This window comes from Tiliqua scincoides, chromosome 2, assembly GCF_035046505.1.
Source record: "Tiliqua scincoides isolate rTilSci1 chromosome 2, rTilSci1.hap2, whole genome shotgun sequence".
NCBI lineage: Eukaryota > Metazoa > Chordata > Lepidosauria > Squamata > Scincidae > Tiliqua > Tiliqua scincoides.
Window position 1 is genome coordinate 108,478,102 of NC_089822.1, and position 19,162 is coordinate 108,497,263.

The window sequence follows — 19,162 nt, forward strand, 5'->3', positions numbered from 1 at the left end:
AGCCCTCTGGCAATCAGGGTTTACAGTAGCACACAGATTGCTTTCCTAAAGCTGTAATTTGTGTTGCAATTTAAGAGACATTAGGAATAGCAGGAATTTCTCTCAAGCAGTGGGAAAGATTTTTGTGATTTCTTGCCTTTTCCATTCCCCAGCATAAATGACAGTAAGTTTTCTCTATAAACTGCTTCGTGAACTTTTTTGTCAAAAAGCAGTATATACCAGTAAGAGTTCTTAATAATAATAAGTAATAATAGTTGGTGGAGGGCTTGGTGGAGACCACAGTGACTAGCCTAATGGCTAATAGCTCTAATGGCTAAGAAAGCCAAGCCAACATTTGTGGATGTCTGGAATGGAAAATTCTCTTGAAGGAATAGGAAAGGATTCCCTCTGTCTTTCTAATCTGCAAGTAGTGGAGGCGGAATACTTGTTCCATTTTGCATTCACAGAATCTCTGTGGTATCTTGAAAGCAAGAGAAGGTTTGAATTTATCAGAAGCCTGGCTTTAAAAAGTTTTTTACAGTTTCAGAAGTGCTTCTTGTATGCATGCATGCATGCATGCTAGATGTCTGAAACAAGTTTCAGTAGAGGTGGCAGAACCATTGTTGTTCGGCATGGCCAACTGCCTTTCACTCCCTCTTGCCCCTCATTTATTCAGACCCTACCACTATGACCCAGAAACCGGATTTAGATTGAAAAATGCAATTTGAATTGGAGTATGCAGGGTGAGCAGAGTTGAGTGAATTGTATATGCCCTCTGGTCTTATTCTCTGCTCAGAATACCTTGTGGCATGAGGGGGGCATGAGAGAATGGCTTCTATCAACTGGAAGATCACAGTGAATTTTCACGTCTGTGTGTATGTACACACTTGGGGAGGGAGGAGTTCAACCACCAGGGTGAAGCAGAGTTATTGCAATACTAGGTGTGAAGTTGGAAGCACCATGTGATATGATTAAAATTCTGAACCACCTTGATAATTTGAAGTACAGGTAGTGGTTCAAATAGCAGGAAAGTGATTTAAGATGGATTTTAGAGAGAAAGTTCCTGACTTACAGCTGTGGGCAGAGAATGAAATGGGTGAGGAGACTGTGAATCTTTGTTCCTTGGATGGGTAATAGAATGTTATCTGCAGAGGGGTGGCATTCTGTAAATTTCTGTTATTCCATGGGAATAATAATTCATCTGTTAAAGTCACAAAATGGGCTTAAATTGGAAGCGCTACATGTCTGTTTTTGCACCTGTGTCTTGGGATGCATGGTCCTCCTTAGGTTTTCTGCAACTGTGTGGATAAAAATTGCAGCATGTTATTTGAGAGCATTGATTTGGAGTGAAACCCATGAAATGTACATATATTTTGTTGGAGGTCTTTCTGTATCCTGTAATGGCAAAGTGTAATAGCAGAAAGTACCAGAGCATATTTAGATGGACGAACAAAAATTTTGTAAACATCATTGAAGAGGTTGTTAGAGGTTTGGAATGTCTTCTGTTTCAGTACTTCACATAGTACATCAGCTGATGATGGAATGTGAAGTAGGGTTCCATTCCAAGGTACATCTTTTCTCTGCTTTGGTCAGGGACCAGAGTTTTGCAGTCAAGTTCACATTTTGTTGCTGATGTATGAACATGAACAAGTTGGCAACTGTAAATCTCTAAGATCAAGTAGAGTGATCTGTCTGAACTGGCAACAGTAAACTTCTTGAAAAGCTGCATTCACATCTTCTAGTAAATGGACTGTTCTTTCTACTTATCAACTCCCACTAGTCCAGATAATAAGGTGTTCTCTTTGCCATTCCTTTGGAGGCTGGTTGTTTGAAAAAAGGTTCACCTGCGGGCAGACTGGGAGATACCGCTCATTTTCTCCCCAAAGTCATTCTTTCTTCTGCCTCTGTAGTGTGCAGTCACTACAGATTGCATGACTTGGATTTGGATTGCAAATTGGCTTTTTGGAACTTCAGTGGCTTGCACAGATAATATTTTTGTGATTTTGGAAGCTGTTATGTAGCTCTTCAGGCTCCTTGTTTTTTCCTCAAGGAGGTAGCTTTTCTTCACTTACACATCTCTAATTGACTTGACTTGAAATAGGAATGAGTGCGTTGCTGGCTTTGAGTATAGCTAACAAATGCAAGTTGGCCTTTGGGGGCATGGGTGGAGCAGTGAACCTTTCTAATCTTGGACTAAATGTAAAGTTATCTCTGTGTCATTTTATTGCAGTGCACAGCAAAGGAACACTCAAGCAAATAAGAAAAGAGCCATCCCAAATCAGGTACTGAGGCATGTCTCCTTCCTTTAATTGAGTAGGATCTGTTGTTGGCAGACTTGGCCCAGCTCATTCAGCATCCCGCCTGTTATTGCAGAAAGTTACACTGATTTGTGAGAATGGTGCAGCTTAGTAGAGGTGGGGATGTTCTGTTCTGTATCATCTGCAGACAGAAAATGACACACTGCTCACTAAATGCAGACAATGCAGGGTTTAACCAAGTTACCTGCTGCTTAACTATTCAAACCAGAGCAAATTTTTTTTACGCACTCTCCCCTTTTCCCTGGAAACAGACACAAAACTATACCAGTTGTGCCACAGGTAAGAGAGAGAAACTTGGAGGCAGAAGAATGCAGCCAGTAATTCCCAAAGGGATGTTGTCAGTCATTACCTTTTCAATTTCTAATAGGCAGGGCTTGTGTACAGGACCAGAAACGTAACTTGTTGCATGAAGTTAGTCTGTTTATAGCTGCATATATTGATTCTTGTTAGAAATGACTGTAATGAAACATTAACACTGTACAATTTATAATTAATAGCATGTAACTTTTTTCTTTTGCTGTTTTTCTGCTTTTCCTTTTTTTCCTACCATTTTTGTGCTTCTTGCTTTTCCCTTCCCCTTCTACTCCATTATTTGGTTTTCTTCACTGTTCTATCCCCTCATCCTGCTTTTCCTTATTTTTACCTGCACCACTAATTTTGCCAACCTCTAAAGGGTGAGATACTGGTAAGTACCTGTATGCTGTGCTAGTGACCCATACATAGAAACTTAGTTATAAAGACTTCCTTGCCCAGCGAAAATGAAAATTCCCAAACTGAGCCACATTTTTGCCTCATACAAAGTGCTCTTAATTATACAGAAAAGCAAGCAATTTTTAAGTAGCATTACCGGAGATCCAGACATGGGAACTGTCCTCTGAACCCAGCTGCTAGTGCTGAATTCTTTGTCTAATCAAGCTAGCAATGGATACAGACCATAGGTAAGGGTGATAACTTTTTGAATCTTTGGTTTGGCCTGTGAAAGTTTGGTTCCAGCCCTGTTTCTTGAGTTCTAGGGACCCAACTGCATCAGAAATGGGTTGGAGAATGTCCAAAAGCTCCTCCATGCCTGGCTTGAAGCCTGCCTCATCTTTCCATTATGCTCTGTTGATATTGTGGGATGATTTAACTAGCTGAGACTGTCCATCTCACTCGTATAAGTGTTAATGAACTCACTGCAGCTGAAATGGAGAGCTGGATTTATAGCTCATGGTGGAAACTATATGTGCTAATGCACTTTGACTAGTAACTGCAGCCTGATAAACTTCTGCCAGGAGTGCTCTTCCCACTAACACTTCTGGCCATTTCTGTTCAATTCTGAAAATATTTCTACTTCTGTAGTGACTGGTTCCTCTTTTGAGTTGAAACCTTGGATGGCCCATAAGAAGAGCCCTGCTGGATCAGGCCAAGGGCCCATCTAGTCCAGCTTACTGCATCTCACAGTGGCCCACCAAATGCCCCAGGGAGCACACAAGACAACAGACATAACCTGCGTCGTGGTTTAGGCAGTATTGCCTAAAACTCCCCTGGAATAGTGGCAGAATAATCTCAGGCAAAAGGGACATACATGCTGTGGAGAAGAGCCCTCAGGAATGTTGCTGCCTTGGCAAATGTTGCCACTCAGGCTTTCCATAGTAGTAACCTTTAGAGCTTCTAGAAATCCTGCTTGCAAGACTCAAATGACCACCTGAGTTATTTCAATACATCACAGATCTGTATGGCCAGTTTATTTAGTAACTAACACAACCATATTCCATGTAAGTTGCCACCCCAAGATGTTTACGTTTCCATTTAAATTTAAAAGTGGTTGTTGGCTTCTGCATCAATGCTGGGGCAAAGAGAGATGTAGGGCTCAATCCTATCCAGCTTTCCAGCACTGATTTAACCATGCCTGTGGGGTATGCGTTGCATCCAGCAGTGTGGGGAGGACGACAGTCATGGAGGCCTCCTCAAGGTAAGGGAACATTTATTCCCTTTCCTCGAGGTTGCATTGGCACTGTAATGTTGGGTAGGCTTGAGTCCTAGATCATACCTTTGCAGTCATTTCCCGTCTGGTAAGACCAATGCTGCGCTGTGCTTTTCCTTTAAGTGCACTAATTTTTAAGAAATGTGGATGGGTGGGCATAGCTTTGGTTCTTCTTGATCCTTGTTGCCTTCTGAACACAAAAACACATGCTGGAGTGTTGTAAATGGTGGTCCTGAAGCTGGAGATCAAATGGGTACAATGGTTGGCTGTACAAGAAAATGGAATTGCCAGAAACTTTTAGATGGAAGTGAAGAGTGTCTTCTTGGGAATGCAGATGTAGGAAAAACACTCCTCTTCCTACTCCTGTTCTGGAGATAGATTTCTCATTTCCTTATGTGGACATTATTTTGTAATATAGTGTTAGTGCGTATATGCTATATGCAGATCCACTGGACAAGAAATCCTTGTCCCGTCCACTCTGTATTCAGACCCAGTAGACCAGAATGCGGAGTTGGTATAAAATCAGTGGCGTAGCGCTGACTACTTCTGGCTTCTCAGGCAGCCTCGCAGAAGTTTCAATCACTATATTCTGAATTTCTTGAAGAGTCTGAAGTTCTGACACATCCATTTTCGTGATATTCTAAGAATAGCTCTCTGCAAACCACGAACAATAATTCCTAAGTATTGCACTGGGACGCACCTGTGTGTCAGAAGAAAGTAATTAAAAGTTCCTCTGACCCCAAAGCACCCAACTGTGGAGGAGGCAGTCAGCATTAGACTGCTTTGAACTTGCTGCCTCCTAGGCAGGAGGCATGTGCAGGACATGACATGCTCATGCAGAAACACAGTGGGGCTCTGGTTAGAACATGGAATTTTTATTTGGTCACATTCTAAAAGTAAATTTCTGGTGTGCCAAGAGTAAAGTGTGCCCCTAATTTAATTTGGCAACATGTGTGCCTCAGCTGTTGGAAGTTTGGGAAATACTGCCATAAAATCTCTTGACGTCCTGTCTGTTCTCCATGTCTTCAATACTGATGCAGTCCCTGGTGTTCTGTCGCTGGCTGTGAGAATGTGGAGTGTGCTGCAGTCATAGGAAGGTGGAGATCTGGCTGGCTGGGCTGTGTTGCAATTTTATGTGAAACATGAAGGTGGAACTTACTTTTCAGGACCACGTTTGTGGGCAGGACTCATCCGGCTGTATTTCAGAGGGAATTGGGAACCTTAAGCCATCTTGTGTACACTTCTTATGTACTTCCTCCTTATGTACATCTCTTTACCTCTTTTTTTCTGTCCTTCATGTCTAAGCAGAGTCCCTGCTACAGGTCAGTTCAGACAAATCTCTTTTTCCTAAGCTGGAAAGGAAGAATTGTTTCCTCCAGCCTGGTGCCCCTTGGCTTGGCTTTTCAAAAACTCGGCCGGGACCTGTTTCTCTAGTCCTGTTTCATCTTCTCTATGGCTATTTCACTGTCTCTTCTTCTTTACTACCTTCTGTCTGTTTTTCTGCCTTTTCTTTTAAAGCTTAATTGGATGCAGTGGCGTAGCTGGAGGGGGTTGGAGCACTCAGGCTGGCAGTGAGGTGGGCAAGCGGCCCCTCCCTTCGGAGCCATTCCTGGCAGGGGGGGAGCAAAACGGAGCCATATGGGAATGGCCCCGAAGGGAGGGGCCACTTGCCCACCTCACTGCCAGCCTGAGTGCTCCGCCCCCCTCCAGCTACGCCACTGATTGGATGTCATATGTACATAAACTCTGATTCTAAATCTTTTAAAAATTAAAACACAAACATTTAGGAGAGAACGTATTGATCTGACTTCCTTTCTGACATCTTGAATTTGTGGCACCGTCCTTTCCTCTGCCAAACAAACTGAATGAGTTAAATTGATAGTTCAGAACAGCCCATGCCTGCCAGTGCACCACTCCTTGCGTGGATCTGTTTGCCTTGATGTTTATGTTGGTGGCAACCTGAGTAGCTCTAGAAAGATGCGGGCCGTAGCTAATTGATGGGCTCCTTTTCACTTCACACCTCTCCTATGCTGGTGTGGAAGTGCAGTGCACTCTAGGCCAAATTCTAGTCCCTTTCCATGGCTGCTCAATAGCCCCTCCTCCTAACATCTGTAGTTAGTGTGTCTAACCATGTCCAGCCATAGCCATGTGTTTGCTTTCCTTTAGTGTGTGCTTTAGCTTGACTCTTCTCAAGTGTGTCAACACGTAGACTGCTTCCTTTTCCAGTTTTGCTCATTACTAATCTGTGTGGTGATACTAATGTGGATAGAAGGCCAAGGGTGGTCGTCATAGCAGTACCAACCATCCTTGGGTTCCTGAGGCTGGGCCCACTCTGCCTTGCAAAGCTGATCTGTTGAAAGGTTCATATTTAGGTTCTTCTTAGAGAAGAAAATGAAAATCGTTCCTTCTGTATAATAGTTTTAAGCAAGCTACCATTTTGAGATCAAAGACAGCATGTGTTCACTCTTCCTTGAACTGATGTGCCCAAGATATTGAAGACTTGTTGAACCCTGCAGGATGTCCTCAGTTATCCTGTCAGCCCCACTTACTGTGTTTTTTTAAATAGCTTGTTTTGGCTGCTTTCTTGTGAACTAAGAAGTCCAGTTCCTTGCCTCTAGGAGCAATTGCTCTTTGCTTAGATGTACACCAACTGCTCAAGTGATCAAAGGTCAGTTGTGAGGAAATGTGACTTGCTTCTAATATGCTGTGGCAGCCCTGTGATGCACACCCGATGGGTTTCAGGTAATAGAGAAACTGAGGGAGAGAAACTCAGGTCTGAGTAGGGACTCAATCCCAGGCCCACCACTGATTCTCTCTGTGTGGAGCTGCTTTGCTGATTTTTATTTCAGAAACTTCTGATCAGTTTGTACCATATTAACTTTGGTGAAAGGAGTAACATTCTTAAGTAATGATTCCAATCTGCTGGGAAATCTTGCAGAAGACTAGTAGCTGTAAGCATGTTTTTCAGAGTAGTTCATCTGCCATTTTTCATCTTTGCCATGAGGATAAACTCCTGAGGAATCCTGGAGTCTCCCAGAACACAATATGAAAGCTACTGCCATGGCTACCAATGCGAATGCTAACAGGAAGCAAGTTGGAAAGCTGAAAGCAGTGCAATACTGTCACATTAAGCATTAGCATTTGCAGCAGCACAGCGTGAAAGGAGATAGTGATAGGAAGGCTGTAGTCAAAGTTATTTGCACAAGGGGGGTGTAATTTGTGAACTGTTTCTTATAGGGTTTGCTACTATCCACTGTTTCCAGTATCCATGGTAGCAGCAGGAACCAAATCCCCCCCTTCCCTGTGGATATAGGGGATGCCTCTATAATTTTTACAGTCAAGAGTGTGTCTCACTGGCTTCTAGTATCAGATTGGGTTAAGCTATTTAATTTAGTATCCATCTGACATTACTGACAAGAACAAAGGATGCTAGAGTTCTGAAACAGATTGACTGTCAGCAGGAAGTGGTCTACTCTGAAATGTGAAATTTCAATCCAGCATCCTCCTTTTGTCTTGAGGATACTTGTTGTGGTGCCTGTTTTGGTGAGGGACCAGTTTCAGTGGCCCTGTAGCTACCTTGTAAGTTGCAGGCTCCTTTTCTGAAATTGACCATTTATCTTGAGAAAGGAATACTTGATGTTGCTGGTCAAGGTGTGTGCTTTAGCTGCTGTCCATGCTAGTTTCATGTTTTCTCATGTCAGTTATAAACTTGCCGATTTGAAGGCTGTTGTAAGAATCTCTGCTGCTTCTTGCTGTGTGTGGATTTTTGGATTTCACTGCCAAGACAGACTAGACAATATCTGATTGATGCTGTAAAGAGAAGCAGCTCCTACAGTCATCTTGCTTTTGGTAACAAGAGTTCATTTGTTAGTGAGCATTGAGTTGCTAACCTGACTTCTTAGATACTCTGCTTGGCTATGCTTTCTTCTTATGAATGGGTTGGTCTCTCTAGCTTACCTGGTACTGCAGATTTCTGGTTGTGGCACATTTAAAGGCTTTTTGGTGCTGAGATCACTCTATTCTTGATTATTGGCAAAAGTAAGCATTAACATGTGCTTCTTATTACTTCCTGAGGAATTCCTATAGGTGAGATGCTTTCTTGCCTGCATTTTCAGAAGCATCTGAACTCCATGGGATAAGAGTAATGATGTCAGTGGCAATGATTAGAGGACTTAAGGTGTTGCCAAAACTATGGCGCTCTCAGCTGAAATGCCTTTCTAGAATCTTTCCTTTTGGGTGTGCTGCTGCAGCTAGGGCTAGAATCTTGTGGAGTCTTTGTTCTGAGCCTCTTGACCTTGAAGTACTTCCCTTCACTCTGCTTTTTCTAAGATAGCCTATAACATGTTCTTTCTTCCTTTACCCTTCCCTCCTACTCCTTGATTTCCTCCAGGTCATTCGTCGAGGCTGGCTTACTATCAACAACATTAGCATCATGAAAGGTGGCTCCAAGGAGTATTGGTTCATCTTGACAGCTGAGAATTTGTCTTGGTACAAGGATGAGGAGGTATGCAATTATGTGTAACTTGCTGCAGTGGAGGAGCACTGGGTTGCATTGTAAATGTTTCAATTGTGCCCTTAAACTCAGACAAATGTATATACCTATCCAAACTGATATTCAGATATGTATTACCACTACATCTCTAAAATTGGCCACTTGTTAACATGGAGACTGAACGGAGTATTTTATAAGTAAATTTATGCAATGAAAAAATAGGTTTGTGTAATAGCCTAAACCCAGCCTTGCACAGATTTTCTATTATTGAGCTTCAGAAATAGTTGAAGATGCATTCCAAATGAATAGCCATATTAATCTCTTAGTTGTCAAACAATGTCTTGCAGAATCTTGACAATATTTATAGCACCATGAACTTTTGTGGTTAAAACTTCATCAGTTGTAAGAAGTGGAGAGTGAAAGTGATGTAGGCAAATGAGAACCACACTGTCTACTACCCCACTGTCTCTTACTTTCCCCTGTCCATTGTCCACAACCCCATACCCAATCCACGACTCACTCACCTATCTTTTTCATTTCTTTGGGGGCTGACCAGAGAGAAAAGGAGTGGCGAACTCTGAAAGACATTATTATGTTTCTTATTTGGAAAATTTCCTTTCCCAGTTCCAAATGAGAACATGAGAATAAGTTTGTGCGGGAGGGTTGTCTTGGGAGAGCTTTTGATCATTTGAGGAGCAAAGGGTCCTCAAACATGCTCAGCCTCCGTTCCTGCAAAGTGGATGAGGGAGTTGTCTGGAAGCTTCAGGCATATCCTACCCAAAATTACCACCCTATGAGCAGTATGACCTTGTGCTATGAGGCTTCTCCCCCCCAGCCTTCAGCCAAAAGTTGGGAAGCCTGTAGGGAAACTGAAAGGTTATCCTTGCTTCTCTCATGTTTTTCTACCATGCCCAATTCAGCACTTCATCAGTCATTGGAGTTTAAATGCTCTGTTTCACAGAGAAGAAAAATTAATTTTAAAAAATGAAAAAGTGCTTTCCCCAGGTGACACAGTAGAAGAAGAGCCACCTCTTACTGAGCATCTGAACCAGGGAGGGCAGGTTTGTTGTGCCTTCTTCATCGCATGTAGTAGGAAGATGTTTGGCAAGCACTCCTTTCCCCTTGAGTGAACTGTAAGAGCTCATGCCTCTAGACTCCTCCTTCCCTCAGTGTGCTACAGCAGCAGAGTATGCCAGTTCTCCCTGTAGCTATTTAAATAGGAACCTTGCCCTGTCAGAACTAGCAGCCCTAGTTTACCAAGGGTCAAAAGCAAGCTTCTTCCTTTACGCATTGGTGTTCCCAAGTACACCTCTCTACTTTTTCCCCCATATCAGTAGATGCCTGTCATTGGAATAAGTCAAATACTGCAGTCTGGTAGTGTTGCCACAAACACAAAGTCTGTCTTCCATCCTTGCCATTGGATGGCCTGCCTTACTGACAGGGATCTTCAGGGGATGCAGTGTGCATTATCTCTCACCAAGTAATCTTTGCAACATGCAAACCTTCCACACAGTCCCTGCTTACCTTGATGAAGGCTTTCTATTGTACCAAATAAGTTCCCAGCATTCCTTCATTCTATAGTGTAACCCCCAAAAATGGGACTCTAGACAAAGCTATGCAGATGGGACTGGCTCAGTTGTCAGTGGTTCTGATTAAATTACAGTAAAAGCTATCTTAATCAGCATTTGCCAGCATCTCTGCCTGCCTGAGGTGGACAGAGATGCTAGTTAACTGAGTGTTCTGCTTCACAAAGTGTTTAACAAGCCTTCTAATCCCCTTCCTCACTTACCAGTTAGGGTCCCCTCCTCAGTGCCACTCTGCTTAGGAAATAGTCTCCATTCATAGAAGGCCCTTGTGAAGAAAGGAGGGCAGCATAGTGCTACAGAGATATCCTTTCCAGAAAGGGGGGGGGGGTGGACTGGGAGCAGGGTTTGGTTAATTATCAAATTAATTGGTTAATTATTCATTCCCCGTAGGTGCTGGTTAACAAAGCTTTTACTGTAGATAGGGTAAAATGGGGTTCAATCTGGGGCATCCGAGTTACAGCAAAGCCGACTTCTCATTCCAGTCATTTGGATCATCACCCCAAAATGGAACAACCCAGCCACCTCTTATCAGAGACCCAACAAAAGTGGGAACAGTGTTCCTGCTCCTCCTTGACCAATAAGCGGTCTAGGGATTTGGAAGAGCAATGTGTTTTTTGCTTAAGTCTTAAGTTAATGCACCCCTGCTGTCTTTCAGCCACAGTCCTCTTCCCCAGTAGGTTGGGGGTAACATGAAGCTGGGCTCAGTGGTATGTCTATCTTTTAGATGAGTTTTATGCCTAATAAAGGTTGACTTGACTTGACTTTTAGATGAGATGCAGTTTTATTTCTAATTGTTTTCAAAGTTTAAAATCCAATCTCTTGCAAAATGTACTTTAAGCCTCAAAGTGCAATTGTGTGCATGTTTAACGAAAAATAAAACAAGCAAAATAGAACAGAACACCTCGGCAAGAGGAGAGAAGTTGTGTCTTATGTGGACACTATTTCCCATACCCAGCTTTCCCTAGTTCCATATGCCCTCTCTGCATTTTTTTCACAAATTGTTCGTGCGCGCGCGCACGCACACACTCTATTCTTGCCTTTCAATTCTCATATGCAGACCTGCACTACAACATATACTGTCCTTTCTAATCCAAATGAAAATACATATAAAATGCAGGAAACTGGTGACCATGGTTTTTTTTTATGCTCGTGAGCTTCAGGCTTTTACACTCCCTCCCCTTCCTTCATTGGCTCACAAGGCATTGACCACCCTCTGTTTCATCTTACTAGTGAGCAGATCTAGGGCTCTGTAGCCCTTTTGCCCTGCAATGCACTTTGCTTAGCTATGAGTTTCCTTCCACGTTTTTTTTTTTTAAATCAACCTGCTATTTCTCATTTTTGTACAAACTTTAGAAACACTGTTTGTTTAAATGACAGGTATTTAACAATCCAAGATATCAAATCAGTACCTCATCTTTCTTTAGTATCCCAGCTTGTTAAGTAACTGAGGTTTGAATAAATAAGAGTTTCCTAAGTTCAGCCAAAACTGGGAAATTGAAATTTGCTACAAACTTCAGAAGGGGGCATTCTGTCTCCTGATATGCCTGAAGGAGAGCAGCAAGCTCCCAGGGCTTATTCTTATAACAACCATAGTTGAATCTGTTTGAACAGGACCAGCATGCCACTTTCTCTGGTACCCTGAACTTTAATATTCCCCTTCTCACCTACAAAAGAAGATTGGGTTGAATGATCAAGGGTAAATATAGGTGCATGAAGGCTAAATTTTAAGTGAGACAATAATGTATTTGCCAGCTTGTAGAGCATGTCACCTGCTTACAGAGCATGAGAGTTGCTGGGCCCCTCTAATTTACAGTTTCCATGCTTTTTTGACTCATGAGTGATACTGTGCTTAACTCTTCTCTTAAACTTAAGATTTCTTTTATTGTATCGTAGAATATTCATGAATAGGCATTGAATGAAAGTTGCATTGTTGAAACTTACTATTGCACCTGAGCATCAGCAATGCAACTTTTGGAAAAAAGATAGATCAAATTGACCATAAGTAATTTGCACGTATGTGTTGTAGTATTACCATTGAGACTGTAACAACATTTGTACAAACATTTTAGATAATTTTGTTCTAAATATTTTTATCCTCTCTTCCATAGTTGTTCAAGGATGGACAACTTTCAACATAAACACTCCTGTCATATTAAAAAGAAATGCAATGTTTTGAATACGAATTGGAAATGTGTGCTCAATTGTTGGGATAATCAAAGTGGAGATAAAATTGCATTCATTTAAAGAGAACTTAATAGCAATGTAAATATTGAGACACTTTGATACAATACACATGCACTCTTGAAAAGAAAATGTGAATATTTTTAAAGACAATGAGAGGTCAATATGGTTATAAGAAAAATATCACATGTCCTAAGGCTGGTACTTAGCATGAAATTGATGGCTCCTCCTCTGCACACACCTCTTTATGTGCTAGCCCATATTACAGAGCCTGCTGGTTGCTGGAGCAGGGAATGAAAGAGAGCATCCTGTTGCCACTTGAAATTGATGGGATTGAGTCAGCCATGTAACTCCTCACCAAGGTTCACACCAGCCGGGGTTAGCAATTAAGTTGAATGGGAAAAGAGTGAAGGAAGGAGTCTTCTGAATGATTGCTTTGTGGTCATGCAATTGTATTCCGATGTCTGTTAACCTTAAAGTGATAGACATTTGCTTGGGCTTTGCACAAACACATGCAGTTCTTCTTAATTCCCTTGACTTTTCAAATTAATAACTGTTCATAAGCTCAACTTCCAGAAGACTGAGTGGATGCCTCTGTTGCTCCTTAATTTAAAGTGGTAGGGAAAATGCCAGAATTACCCTAACCACTATCTCTGGGTCTAGTTGGTGGTCTTTCAGGAGCTTGATTCTGCTCATAAGCTGCCACTTGCCACGCCATAGTCTAGGGTCTAGAAGGTCCTCTGCAGTTAGCAGATAGGGGCATGCCGGAGGGGTATTGCTGAGAAAGCTGGGTCCAGCCTTTTCCCACCAACATCTCTGCCCCCAGGGCTTTGTATGCTTGTTTTTTGCCTTCCTAGAAAGGCTGCTGTAAAGCAGGCAGATATTAAAGTAGGAACCTTAAGGAATCTGTTGATGAATGCAAAAATTAGGGACATCAAAGAATAGACCTTGAGGGAACCCTTACTCTTTCACAGAATGGTTCTTCTCTACCCTCCTGTGGTCAGAAATCTTAAAACATACCAGGGTTTTGAGAGGGTGGGCAATAATCACTGTTAATGTTCTTGATTAGCTGATCATCTTGTGTTTTAATAGTTATAATTGAAAAGGGGAGTTGCATTTGCTAGTGATACATCTGCGAAACTTACAAGACTAGGAAAACAACAGTGTGTTTTTTACAGTGCTTTCCTACCATGCTTCTTTTCCTGGGTTCAGTAAAGTTTGATCTGCTTGTGTAAAAATGGAAATCTTCTCTTGCATGCATACGTGTAAATGTGTAGCTGATTTCAGGCACACTTTATAGGAAGTGCCTGACTGTTGTGGTGATCACACTGACCTGTTTGCTCTAACTAACCTGTTTTGCTCTAACTACTGCCTTGAGACGAATCCAATCTTCAGAAATGACTTACTTGATAGAACCTGGTTCCTATGAACCACAAATAGTAGCAATCTTACGTAAGTTATTGGAATGCAAAACATATATTGCTTAAACCACTTTGTTCTTCCACCAGGCATTCTCCTGTGCAGCACCCCACAGCCTCCACTAGTGTCTCCATGCTAGCGAGACTCAGATTTCCTTTATCGTCCAAGGAAGGCTGCAGGGTGATATCTCCCTCAATGGGGATGTTGCACATTTAGAGACCTGTTTTCTAGAACAGAAGGAAACATATTGAGCTGACAAAAATGATCTTTCTCTATCTTCTTGTTCCCCAAATCCCAGGCTACCCATTTCCCAGGGAGGAGCCTCTCTGGGGTGGGCAGGGGAGACTTGTCTGAAAAATGAGGACCTGCACAAGTGAGGTTCAGGAGAGACAAAGCCTATGAAACCGAACTGCTACTTCAGTGAATGTGCAGTAAATGTGCTCTCCTCTAGCAAATGTGCTGTCAGCACCATACCTCAATCCTAGAATGAGGATGGGATTAAGAAGCACATTATTAAAGGAGAACCTCCAGGTCATCTTGTCCTGCGACTGTCAAATAGCATAGGCTCTTGCATGCAATATAGCCAACTTTTCATTCAAACTCTAGGATCTGAGTAGCATCATAACTTAAATAAAATTGCTTTTTCCCAAAAGCAGATGCAATAGCTTACCTGAACAGCCAGCACCCCTGAAGTGCTGCTCATCCAGGCCCAGTCTAACCAATGTGCAGACTACTGTACACCTTTGTATCATCCTGAACAGGTAGTCTGAACACTGGGCAGGCGGGGTTGGAATCCAGAAGCTTCCCTTCCATGTAATCCTGTGGTGTTCCCCTTTTCTTGGGTTTTGCAAGTAGAACAGTTCCATTAAAAAAAAAAAATCCACTTTGTCTCATCTGACGTGGCAGTCTGCAACCAAATCCTGTCTGGAAAATAACTGAGGCCTTTCAGGAAATCATGGGGGGTGGGTATAAGGTTTGTGGCCTCTGTACAAAAGAGAACGTCATTTTTTGAGATTCTGAGTGTGTGCGTGTGCTGGGAGGGAGGCAGGCAGGCAGCATCTGGAACTATAAACAATTCCAGATGTGTGTGAGAGTGTGTGTGTGAGAGAGTCTGCTCAATGTTGCCCATATGAAGTGGCCCCTTGCCTTACTAGGCTGCAGCTTGTTAAAGTAGCTGAGTGCTGTGGCTAGAAGTTTGAGAGGGGAAGCCTGCTCTTTCATTCCCAGGCCCATTCTTTGTACGCTATAATCTAGTCCAAAGTCCAGGCCACCACTGACCTCTTTTTAACTGAGCTTCTAAAAGACTTTTAAAATATGTGCACACAACAGTTGAAGTGAAATTATTGCAGTTGGCCATAGTGGCAGCAGGAGACGTCTAGCCTTCTGAAAATGCATCTAATCTAATTTCTGAACTCCTTTGCAGGTTTCCTTCAGATGAATCAGAGGGCATGGACCATCCCCTGATTATCTTACCTAGTGATCAGATCTAGGGCTCTGTAACCTTCTTGCCCTGCAATGTACTTAACCTAGCTAGGAGAAGTTGGGAGTGTATAGCGATTTCTGTGCCAGCTACCATGTATCTTTTGTCATGTTCCAGAAAAGCCAGACCGACCCAGCCAGACCCTGTGTGCTGCATCTGAATACTGCTTGTGCATTCCTAGTCCCCAAAGTGGTCAAATATCTCACTTAAAAAATTAGACAAATCCTAAAGAGTACTGGTGTACTGCAGTGGCCAGGAGGGTGAGCTTTAGGCAAGCCACACCTTCTCAGCCTTCATGCCCCAGCTGCAGTACAATGCATAGTGACCTTCCAGTAAAGAGCTGCATCAGGAGATTACATGTGAAGTACTTTGCTTGCTCTGGAAGTGTAGTACAAATGCTGGCTACTCACTTTTGAAAAGGTACTACAGCAGTAGAAAAAATTTGGAACAATATGCTGGTCTGTTGCCATTATGGGAGCTGTGAAACTGTTGTAATTCCTGGGCATTGGTCTCCTGTCAGCCCCAATGTGGGTAGAAAAGAGCTTGCTGGTGCACACTTAAGAAAGATAAGAATATGTAGTTTTGGGAGTGAACTTTAAATCAGACTTCATAGACTTTAAAGACATGATGTTGGCTTGACCTGGTGGCTTGACCTTGCCTAAAGTTTGTTTAGAAGATTTCTATACTACCTTTCCCCAGGCTACAAGCTCAATCTGTCCTTGAACATCAGGCAACTATTTGAGATAACCTTTTGTTGCAATGCAATTTCTTCCTGGTAGACTATTAAACTTTGTTTTGTAGAACAAAACCAATGTTCATTAACTTTTGTGGGCTCTCCCCTCCCCCATTTTTGTCCTCATAGGAGAAAGAGAAGAAATACATGCTGCCTCTGGACAACCTAAAAATCCGAGATGTGGAGAAAGGCTTCATGTCCAACAAACATGTCTTTGCCATCTTTAACACAGAACAAAGGTAAGGGAATGATAGCAGCATATTTTATTTATTTTTATTTTAAAAAATTTTAATCCCACCTTTTTCTAACAGAAATGGAAAACCCAAGGTGGCTTATGAAGTATAGTAAATCAATACAAAATAAAACTTAAAATAATCCTATTACTAGACAACAAAACCAGGCAGAGAAACAAAACCAATAATTAAGGACCAAATCCAGTATCTCAGAGTTGATTAGCAAAGTAAATCATTGGAAAACCTTGTCTTTCACCTCTCCCAAATGCCACTAAAGAGAGGGCAGTTCTGATTGTAGTCAATAGGGATTTCCGCAGGTTCGGTCCCATAACCGAGAGAACCCTGTCATGAGTTGAAACCGATCATATCCATAATGGTGATGGCACTTGCAACGGAGCCTCTCTGGATAACTTCAGGGAAGATCAATATGAGAGGAGAGAGTCCTTCAAGTATTTAGGTTCCAAACCGTAAAGCAGTGGTTCTCAAACTTCCCGGGAGCTTTACTCCCAGGGTAAGTCTTAGCGAGGGAGGGGGTGAGGCAAGGACGCGATTCCCAGGATCGTGTCACTAACAGGGGTAGATTAGGGGTGCTTTTACTTACTGATGTGTTCAGGATGTTTCAGGAGTAGCGGGAGCCCCGCGCAGCCTTCCGCAGGGCTCCTCAAGTCTTAGAACGTTGGAAAAGTATGAGCACAAAGCACTTCCTCTTTGTGTTCACAACGAGAAAGTGCTCTGTGCTTGTGTTTTTCCAGCTTTCTAAGACTCGGGGAGCTCTGCAGAGGGCTGCACAGGGGTCCCTCTTCACTTGCAACGTCCTGCACACATCAGTAGGTAAAACCACCCCCCATCCACCCTAGTTAGTGATGCGATCCTGGAAATTGCATCACTGTCGCCCCTTCCCATGCCCATTAAAGGGACCGGAGGAGCTTTACACAAGCTGGTGGGTTGTGACCCACCAGTTTGAGAATCACTGCCTTAAGGGCTTTAACAGCAATCACCAGCACTTTGAGTGATGCCCAGAAACATAAAGCAGTCAAAGAAGATAGTACAACAGGGGTGTGACATGGTCATAACTCCTGGTGCCGATTAATAACTTGGTGGTTGCATTCTGCATTAATTGCAGTTTCCAAACAATCTTGAGAGGAAGTTGCACATAGAGTGCATCATGGTAGTTTAGTGTTGATGTTGCCAGCACACAGGTAACCATAGCAAAATGTGACTGAGTCAGGTAAGAATATGATCGGCACACTAACCTAAGCTGGGCAGGGGCATGCCAGGTCACAGCCATCACTTGAGCATCCTGGCTCAGCAGGAGCATTGGATCCAAGAGCTCTTGCAGATTGCAAATCTGGTCCTTCAAGTGGAGTGTGACTAAGTAGATTTGCCCTTGGCTCTCTTCATATGAATAACCTTGTCAAAAACGAACTGCGCTAGCATCTTGGAAGGTCAGAGGCTTGTGGAGAAGGGACAACTATTTTTTTCTTTAATATACTAGAAGTGAGTTGTGCACATTCCTATCCAGGTTAGCAAAACAGGGTACTGCGCACACAGGCTGATTGTACCTGGTTGAACTGATGCTCGTGTTAGTCACATTCTCAAACAAGTCCAGCAACTCTCAACTAGTCATCTTTCACCAGTCATGTGTACTTCACACCATATGCTAACACACCTTGGAAACACACAGTAATACCTTTATATTTATTGTTAATTGGTCTGATTATTGCTGGACTGTGCCACTAAATCAACAGTGTTTACTGAGTGGAGGTCATAGTTATTCCATTTTGAATACTCTGGAATAGGAGGGAGTACCCTTAAGTGACAGTATTCTGAGCATTTAAGCCAAAGTGTTTGGCTTCCCTTCGTTTGTTGTGTGAACATGTGGTAATGGGAGGGTTGAAGCTGCCTCTGAGCCAGAGTCCTTGTAAGGGCTTGAACAGATTCCCAAACAGAATTCTCCATAAACCAAAAGCAGGCAGGCAGCCCTATCCCTTTGTGGCTAAGGAAGGAGGACATGCAGCAAAGTGGGATACAATGCCATCTAAATCAGTGGGTGAGCTATGGGCGGTATGGTACAATCAATAAATGCAATTATTCTGGGCAAAACTGAGCATAGTAAAGTGGCACCTCAGCCAATTGCTGGGAAATGTTCTGTCATTTGTGTGGTCCCATGATCTCACCTGTTTTTTGTGGATTAATAGAACTCAAAAGATTTAGAAAAGGAAAACCTTTTCATATCTTCCACTGGTGCAATGAGATTTGTGTCATTCTTCCACTCCTTTTCCTTGTCTCCCTGTGTAGGAATGTGTATAAAGACCTACGTCAGATTGAGCTTGCCTGTGACTCCCAGGAAGATGTGGACAGCTGGAAAGCCTCCTTCCTCCGTGCTGGTGTTTACCCTGAGAAAGACCAAGTAAACATTCCTTTGTCCTTTTGGCTGGAAGGAAGTGATGAGTTTGCTGAGGGCCCAGTGCCGGCAACTGCTGTGCCAGGGATCTCCTAGCAGCTGCTGTTGCCTCTGGCTGGAAGCCTGGCAGATGACTAATTCAAGCCAGTGTACAGTGAATTATCAAGGCACCAGTGAGGGGCTCTATCATGCTGAGTGCCTACTTCCAGGGAGAGCAGTTTGCTTTCTGGAGTTTTTAATGGTGTTTTCTCAGAAGGGAGAACAAGTTGGGAGAAATGTTAGCAGTCTTTCAGCTTGGCCTGATCCCCAGCTATTAACAATGTAAACCAGGTAGTGACAACCTAAAGTTGAAAGTAACCCAGAATACTTTGAAA

The 19,162-nt window shown here is 42.8% G+C and overlaps 1 protein-coding gene across 8 annotated transcripts in view; it reads left to right on the plus strand.

Moving 5' to 3' along the window:
- Positions 1-19,162, plus strand: part of DNM2 (dynamin 2) — a 63,183-nt gene that overhangs the window by 37,585 nt on the left and 6,436 nt on the right. For 4 of the 8 annotated variants that reach the window (XM_066614886.1, XM_066614889.1, XM_066614887.1 and 1 more), the window contains exons 13-17: positions 2,210-2,261; positions 2,971-2,982; positions 8,651-8,764; positions 16,281-16,390; positions 18,683-18,794. In XM_066614886.1, the coding sequence (XP_066470983.1) occupies positions 2,210-2,261; positions 2,971-2,982; positions 8,651-8,764; positions 16,281-16,390; positions 18,683-18,794 (400 nt within the window). The remainder of the gene's footprint in view (positions 1-2,209; positions 2,262-2,970; positions 2,983-8,650; positions 8,765-16,280; positions 16,391-18,682; positions 18,795-19,162) is intronic. The other 4 variants (XM_066614891.1, XM_066614893.1, XM_066614892.1 and 1 more) reach the window with 1 other exon arrangement.